The following is an 8,822-nucleotide window of genomic DNA, read 5'->3' as shown; positions in this document are numbered from 1 at the left end:
AATTAATAAACACATGGATTCATTTCATAAACTGTGTATCATTAAATAAAGTTGTAAAATAATCCCCCCAAACTAATGGTGAAAAGTGATCATCTCTATCTGATACATGTTAGGGGCGGAAGGTAGCCTAGTGGTTAGAGCGTTGGGCCAGTAACCAAAAGGTTGCAAGATCGAATCCCTGAGCTGACAAGGTAAAAATCTGTTGTTCTGCCTCTGAACAAGGCAGTTAACCCACTGTTCCTAGGCCATCATTGTAATTAAGATTTTGTTCTTAACTGACTTGTCTAGTTAAATAAAGGTTCAATAAAAAAAGTGTCTACTAGCTCCTTCACACAGAATACTGCAGAGGGAAAACCTGGTCTCAGAGCAAAACGTATTATATATTACAAAAACATCCGTGCCACTCCATTTAGTATGGATTTCACATGACTGGGCAGGGGCTCAGCCATGGGTGGGACTTGGGAAGGCATAGGCCCACTTGGGAGCCAGGCCCGGCCAATCAGAATTAGTTTTTCCCCACAAAAGGTCTTGATTACAGATAGAAATACTACTCAGCCCCTCCCCCCACCACCTCAGACAATCATGCAGGTGAAGAGGTCCTGGGCTGCCGTGGTTACATGTGATCTGCAGTTGTGAGGCCGGTTGGATGTACTGCCAAATTCTCTAAAAGGACGTTAGAGGTGGCTAATGGTAGAGATATAAATATTGAGTTCTCTGGCAACAGCTCTGGTGGACATTCCTGCAGTCATCATGAGAATTGCACATTCCCTAAACTTGAGACATCTGTGATATTGTGTTGTGTGGCCTTTTATTGTCCCCCAGCACAAGGTGCACCTGTGTAATGACCATGCTGTTTTATCAGCATCTTGATATGCCACACCTGTCAGGTGGATGGATTGTCTTGACAAAGGCTGAAATGCTCACTAACAGTATATATAAACAAAGTTGTGCACAACATTTGAGAGACATTAGCTTTTTGTGCTGGATCTTTTTATTTCAGCTCATGAAACCAACACTTCACATGTTTAGTTTATATTGGAGGTCCAATGTAATGTAACCTAACATAGATTAGGGCCTCATTTATTTCAATTGACTGATTTCCTTATACAAACTGTAAATCTTTGAAATTGTTTGGTTTAGATTGTTGTTCAGTATAATACAACTTGAAGGACGTATCGTATGTTAAGAATTACAATTCTTACGTTATTTCACGCATTGTTATTCATACATATTACAAGTTCGTAACATATTGTATGATATGTTACGAATTCCAATTTGTTGTTGCTGACGTTAGCTAGGTTAGGGGTGAGGGGTTTAAGATAGAGTTAAATGGGTTTAGGAGAAAGGGTAGCTAACATGCTAAGTAATAGCTAAAAAGTAGTAAGTAGTTGCCAAGTTGCTAAAATGCTAAAGTCCTCCGTGATGAGATTCAAACACTCAACCTTTGGCATGACATTTGAGTTTACACGCCCACCCTTCCACAGAGCAGGAGTAAGGCTTCTCTCCTACGTGTAAACGTTGGTGTGTTTTTAAGCTGCCCAGTTGAAACTCTCCCCACAGACAGAGACAGACCAGGCTGAGAGGGAAGCAGTACCACCCAGTCAATTGGCAGACTAGTGTTTGTTTTCAAAATGAGAAGAATAACAGAGGGTATTCAACACCAAGTGCAAATCTTTACAGTAGAAGCCAACAAAACACACCAAAACTGACAAGGTGCAAAGTAAAGAGAGGCTAAAATTTTATAACGCTCCCTTTCCTCTGCACAGTTCTCTCACAGTGAGAACCAATAGGATTACAGTGTTCTATGCTTTCTTCATTTGATCCAATTACAACTTCTTTTATGAGATGAGAATTAAGTGATGGAGTGACTTTATTCTTAGCTGGTCAGAGAACCGATGAGGCTTTTCTCCTTGACCTCACTAGGCTAGGGGTCACTATTTTCACCTCCGGATTAAAAGCGGAAAGGGATAAGACCCAGATCCCGTTCCCTATGGCTAACACTAGATGCGAACAGTCTTTAGACATTGTTTCAGGCTTGTATTCTGAAAAATAAGGGAGAATGACCACATTGAGTCAGTGGATAGTGGGATGTCCCCAGAGCTGGGTCCTGCAGAGAGCACCTTTCTTGTTTTTCTTTTATATTGACAACGCTGTTGCCAGTTTAAATATTATTGATTATTTAGGCTAAAAACAACATGAGGATTGATTAAACACCGTTTTACATGTTTCTACAAACTTTACGGATACTATTTGGAATTTTCGTCTGCCTCTTGTGACCGCATTTGAGCCATTGGATTACAGAACAAAATGTGCCAACAAAATGGAGGTTTCAAGATATAAAGAGGGACTTTATCGAACAAAATGAAAATGTATTGTGTAACTGGGAGTGTTGTGAGTGCAACCATATGAAGATCATCAAATTTCTGACTTTTGTGACTAGTCTACTTGGCTGGTATGTCATGTTTTGTGTGCTGAGAGCCATCCTCAGATAATCGCATGGTTTGCTTTCGCCTTAAAGCCTTTTTGAAATCTGACATAGCGGCTAGATTAACAACAAGTTAAGCTTTATTTTGATGTATTACACTTGTGATTTCATGAAATGTAAATATTTATAGTAATTAAATCTGAATTGGTCACTACAATTTCCCCGGATGTTGAACAGGTGGGACGCAACAGTCCCAGGTACCCACATGAAGTTAATGTATACGTTGGTGTGTTTTTAAGTTGCTCTTGTCAGAGAAACTCCTCCCACAGTCAGAGCAGAAGTAAGGCTTCTCTCCTGTATGTATACGTTCATGTGATTTCAAGGTATCCGATCGGGAGAAACGTTTTCCACAGAAAGAGCAGTAGTAAGGCTTCTCTCCTGTATGTATACGTTCATGTGATTTCAAGGTACCCGATCGGGAGAAACGTTTTCCACAGTCAGAGCAGGAGTGAGGCTTCTCTCCTGTATGTATACGTTCATGTGATTTCAAGGTAGTCGACAGGGAGAAACTCTTCCCACAATCAGAGCAGAAGTAAGGCTTCTCTCCTGTATGTATTAATTGGTGTGCTTTTAAGCTGGTCTTTTGAGAGAATCTCTCCCCACACTCAGGGCAGAAGTAAGGCTTTTCTCCTGTATGGATACGTTGGTGTGTTTTTAAGGTATCCAGTCGAGAGAAACTCACTCCACAGTCAGAGCAGGAGTAAGGCTTCTCTCCTGTATGTATACGTTCATGTGATTTCAAGGTACTCGATAGGGAGAAACTCTTCCCACATTCAGGGCAGAAGTAAGGCTTTTCTCTTGTATGGATACGTTGGTGTGTTTTTAAGGTATCCAGTCGAGAGAAACTCACTCCACAGTCAGAGCAGGAGTAAGGCTTCTCTCCAGTATGTACTTGTTTGTGTGATTTTAGGGTGCTCATTTGAGAGAATCTCTCACCACAGTCAGAACAGGAGTAAGGCTTTTCTCCTGTGTGTGTTCTCTGATGAACTTTTAGATAAGTTGACCTTGTGAAGCATTTTCCACAGTCAGAGCAGGAGTAAGGCTTCTCTCCAGTGTGAGTTCTCTGATGAACTTTTAGATCAGTTGATGTTGTGAAGCATTTTCCACAGTCAGAGCAGGAGTAAGGCTTCTCTCCTGTGTGTATACGTTGGTGTGTTTTTAAGGTGCCCAGATGAGAGAAACTCGCCCCACAGTCAGAGCAGGAGTATGGCTTCTCTCCGGTGTGTGTTCTCTGATGAAGTTTTAGATCAGTTGATGTTGTGAAGCATTTTCCACAGTCTGAGCAGGAGTATGGCTTCTCTCCTGTGTGTATTTTTAGGTGTATTTTTAGCTTTGACAGAAATGGGAAAATCTCTTCACAATGTGGGCAGTGATGAGACCTCTTAGCTCTCTGATCTTCCTGCTGTTGCTCTCTGGGTGTAGAGAATGTCTCAACGTGGTATCCTGTGTGAATATCAAAAGAACCATACATGTCATTCAAATGATATACATGTCATTCAAATGTATTTTATGAAGCCCATTTTACATCAGTAGTTTTCATAAAGTGCCCAACAGAAACCCAGCCTAAAATCCCCAAAGAGCAAGCAATGCAGATGTAGAAGCACAGTGGCCACAAAAAAATCCCTAGGAAGCAGGAACCTAGGAAGAAACCTAGAGAGAAACCAGGCTCAGAGCGGTGATCAGTCCTCTTCTGGCCATAACAGGTGACAGGTAGCCTAGTGGTTAGAGCAACCAAAAGGTTGCAAGATCGAATCCCCGAGCTGACAAGGTAAAAATCTGTCGTTCTGCCCCTGAACAAGGCAGTTAACCTCTCTAGGGTACGTGATACGGTAGCATCCCACCTCTTCAACAGCCAGTGAAACTGCAGGGTGCCAAATTCAAAACAGAAATCCCATAATTAAACATACATGTATTTTACACCATTTTAAAGATACACTCGTTGTAAATCCATCCACAGTCTCCGATTTCAAAAAGGCTTTACGCCGATAGCAAACCAAACGATTATGTTAGGTGAGTGCCTATTCACAGAATAACACAGCCATTAATCCAGCCAAAGAGAGGATTCACAAAAAGCAGAAATATAGATTAAATGAATCACTAACCTTTAATGATCTTCATCAGATGACACTCATAGGACTTCATGTTCCACAATACATGCATGTTTTGTTGGGTAAAGTTCATATTTATATCCAAAAATCTGAGTTTACACTGTCGCCTTACGAGAGCCACATCAATTTACAGGAATACTCATAATAAACATTACTAAAAGATACAACTGTTATGCAAAATTTGAGATGCACTTCTCCTTAACGCAACCGCTGTGTCAGATTTCAAAAAAGCTTTACGGAAAAATTAAACCATGCAATAATCTGAGTCGGCGCTCAGAGCCCATCAAGACACAAATATAACCGCCATATTAAGCAGTCAACAAAATAAATAGCATTATAAATCTTCACTTACCTTTGCTGATCTTCGTCGGAATGCACTCCCAGGACTCCCACAAGAAATGTTCGTTTTGTTCGGTAATGTCCATCATTTATGTCCAAATAGTTACTTTTGTTAGTGCATTTGGTAAACAAATCCTAGGTCACGAAGCGCGTTCACTAACAGCAGACAAAATATCAAAAAGTTCCATAACAGTCAGTAGAAACATGTCAAACGATGTATTGAATCAATCTTTAGGATGTTTTTAACATAATTCTTCAATAATGTTCCAACCGGAGAATTCCTTTGTCTTCAGAAAAGCAAATGGAACTGGTGCATACTCTCATGTCAACGGGCATGGTCAGCTCGTGGCTGCTGGCAGACCTCTGACTCATTCCACTCTCCTTCAGCGCCACTTCACAGTAGAAGCATCAGACAAAGTTCTAAAGACTGTTGGCATCTAGTGGAAGCCGTAGGAAGTGCAACATTACCAATATCCCACTGTATCTTCAATAGGAGCCGAGTTGAATATAGACCAAACTCTGATTTCCCACTTCCTGGTTGGATTTTTTTCTCAGGTTTTTGTCCATTAAAATAACATCCCTAGTGACCCTAAACTTTTCAACGGTAGTGTATGTATTCATTTCAGTAGGCTGTATGGGAATAAAACTATTCTAAAACTGGGTAGGAGTCAAACACTAACAACAGTAAAAAGTTGTGAAAATGATGAGCTATATCATCCTACACTCAACATCACAAGGGTTAGTAACTATACAGACTCATTTCATAGAACTTTAAAACACTGGCAGTTTGTCTACTCCACTTCTTTAGTCTACACTCTGATCACTCCAGATAGACCAGTGAATAAAACAAATGCTGGCAATACTGTTGTCATCCATACAAGTCTTAGCAGCATGAAATAACGTCTACAATGCATTCAAAAAGTATTCAGACCCCTTGACTTTTTCCACATTTTGTTACATTACAGCTTTATTCTAAAATTGATTAAATTGTTGTTTTTCTCATCACTCTACATACAATACCCCATTATAACATCACAATACCCCATTATAACATCACAATACCCCATAATGACAAAGCAAAAACAGGTTTTTAGAAATAACTGAAACATTACATTTATGTAAGTATTCAGACCCTTTATACAATAGTTAGTTGAAGCACCTTTGGCAGCAATTACAGCCTTGAGTCTTGTTGTGTATGAAGCTACAAGCTTGGCACACTTGTATTTGGGGAGTTTCTCCCATTCTCCTCTGCAGATCCTCTCAAGCTCTGCCAGGTTGGATGGGGAGGGTTCTCTCCAGAGATGTTTGATCGGGTTCAAGTCCAGGCTCTGGCTTGGCCACTCAATGACATTAAGAGACTTGTACCGAAGCCACTCCCACGTTGTCTTGGCTGTGTGCTTCGGGTCGTTGTCCTGTTGGAAGGTGAACCTTCACCCCAGTCTGAGGTCCCGAGCGCTCTCAAGTAGGTTTTCATCAAGGATCTCTCTATACTTTGCTACGTTCATCTATCCCTTGATCCTGACTAGTCACCATGTCCCTGCCGCTGAAAAACATCCCCACAGCATGCTGCTGCCACCACTCTGCTTCACTGTAGGGATGGTGCCAGGTTTGCTCCAGAAATGACACTTGGCATTCAGGCCAAAGAGTTCAATCTTGGTTTCATCAGACCAGAGAATTTTGTTTCTCATGGTCAGAATCCTTTAGGTGCCTATAGCCAATCTCCAAGCGGAATGTCATGTGCCTTTTACTGAGGAGTGGCTTCCGTCTGGGCACTCTACCATAAAGGCATGATTAGTGGAGTCCTGCAGAGATGGTTGTCCTTCTGGAAGATTCTCTCATCTCCATTGAGGAACTCTGGAGCTCTGACAGAAGAACCATCGGGTTCTTGGCCACCTCCCTGACCAAGGCCCTTCTCCCCAGGTAGCTCAGTTTGGCCGGGTGGCCCGCTCTAGGAAGAGTCTTGGTGGTTCCAAACTTCTTCAATTGAAGAATGATGGAGGCCTCTGTGTTCTTGGGGACATTTAATGCAGCAGAAACGTTTCAGTACCGGTCCCCAGATCTGTGCCGACACAATCCTGTCTCGGAGCTCTACGGACAAATCCTTCCACCTCATGACTTGGTTTTTACTTTGACATTCACTGTCAACTGTGGGACCTGACATAGACAGGTGTGTGTGCCTGTCCAAATCATGTCCAATCAATTGAATTTACCACAGGTGGACTCCAAGTTGTAGAAACATCTCAAGGATCATCTCATAGCAAAGGTTCTGAATACTTACGTAAATAAGCAATTATTATCTTTTTTTGTGTTTTTTTTTTTACATTTGCAAGACTTTCTAAAAACCTGTTTTGGCTTTGTCATTATGGGGTATTGTGATGTCATTATGGGGTATTGTGATGTCATTATGGGGTATTGTGATGTCATTATGGGGTATTGTGATGTCATTATGGGATATTGTGTGTAGATTGACGAGGAAAAACATGGAATCAATTTTAGAATAAGGCTGTAACCTACCAAAATGGGAGAAATGGGAAGGGGTCTGACAGTGCCCTCGGAAAGTATTCAGACCACTTGACTTTTTCCACATTGTTATGTTACAGCCTTATTCTAAAATTAACTAAAAATATATGCTCAGCAATCTACACACAATACCCCATAATGACAAAGTGAAAACAGGATTAGACATAAAATAAAGGTTAAAAAATAAAATAAAAAATAAATACACTACCATTAGTGGTGAAATAAATGAATAAATTCAAAAGTTTGGGGTTACTTAGAAATGTCCTTGTTTTGAAAGAAAAGCACATTGATTGTCCATTAAAATAACATCAAATTGATCAGAAATACAGTGAAGACATTGTTATTGTTGTAAATGACTATTGTAGCTGAAAACGGCAGATATTTTATGGAATATCTACATAGGCGAACAGAGGCCCATTATCAGCAACCATCACTCCTGTGATCCAATGGCACGTTGTGTTAGCTAATCCAAGTTGATCATTTTAAAAGGCTAATTCATCATTAGAAAACCTTTCTAAATGTATGTTAGTACAGCTAAAAACTGTGGTTCAGACTAAAGAAGCAATAAAACTGGCCTTTGCAACTCTGCCTAGAAGGCCAGCATCCCGGAGTCGCCTCTTCGCTGTTGACGTTGAGACTGGTGTTAAGTGACCCCAAACTTTTGAAATTAACTCAGGTGCATCCTGTTTCCATTGATCATCCTTGAGATGTTTCTACAAATTGATTTATAAACTATTAAATATATATGTATCAGATATAAATCATCAGGATGTGGTAGTCTACTGGTTATGTTCAACACTTCTCCAATCGTTGTTGAGATCTGATATTCTGTGCAGCAAACAAATTATAATTCAATATTGACAGTGATGATGCCATGGCCTATTTTGAAATGAGGTATGCCTAACTTGGTGATTGAGGGTATTAAACATTTTCAAAGTTCTTGAGACAATGTGTGGGCAAAGGCAGGCGTTACAAGTTTAAATAGTTTTTGCTTCGCTGTGAAGTCTTGAGTTGTTCAGGGATGTGTGATGTCAGAATTACAGAATTAAACCTAGCAATAGACTGGTCATAACTTATGGAGGTCTAATACATGAAGATAACTTATAGATAGAAACAGCTCTTACCATGACTAACAGTTGTCCTAATCTTCTCCTCCTCTTCCTCTTCATCTTTAATGTTGACATTCAGCTCCAGTGTTTGACTGCAGTCTTCCAGCTTCACCGATGCCATCTCTGGATCCTGCAATGCAAACTGGGCTCCACTGTCACAATCAGGACCCAGTGACTGTAGGTTCCTACTCAGTGTGGAAGGAGAGTGGCAGGCTGGGATTGTCCTCACTGTTGATGTTAACGGCCTCAGACTTAATCTGA

The 8,822-nt window shown here is 40.7% G+C and overlaps 1 protein-coding gene across 1 annotated transcript; it reads right to left on the bottom strand.

Annotated features, from left to right (window-relative positions):
• Window positions 1–2,121: 2,121 nt before the first annotated feature.
• LOC139396205 (zinc finger protein 135-like) lies at window positions 2,122–8,822 on the bottom strand. The gene is made up of 2 exons (XM_071143335.1): window positions 8,577–8,822; window positions 2,122–3,928 (listed from the first exon to the last, which is right to left on the bottom strand). Exons 1-2 carry the CDS (start codon window positions 8,680–8,682, stop codon window positions 2,697–2,699), a joined length of 1,338 nt encoding a protein of 445 aa, XP_070999436.1. The 5' UTR covers window positions 8,683–8,822; the 3' UTR covers window positions 2,122–2,696.

The sequence above is a fragment of the Oncorhynchus clarkii genome, unplaced genomic scaffold, assembly GCF_045791955.1.
Source record: "Oncorhynchus clarkii lewisi isolate Uvic-CL-2024 unplaced genomic scaffold, UVic_Ocla_1.0 unplaced_contig_308_pilon_pilon, whole genome shotgun sequence".
Classification (NCBI taxonomy): domain Eukaryota; kingdom Metazoa; phylum Chordata; class Actinopteri; order Salmoniformes; family Salmonidae; genus Oncorhynchus; species Oncorhynchus clarkii.
The sequence above is the reverse complement of the archived record's forward strand: the minus strand, read 5'-3'. Positions and strand labels throughout refer to the sequence as shown.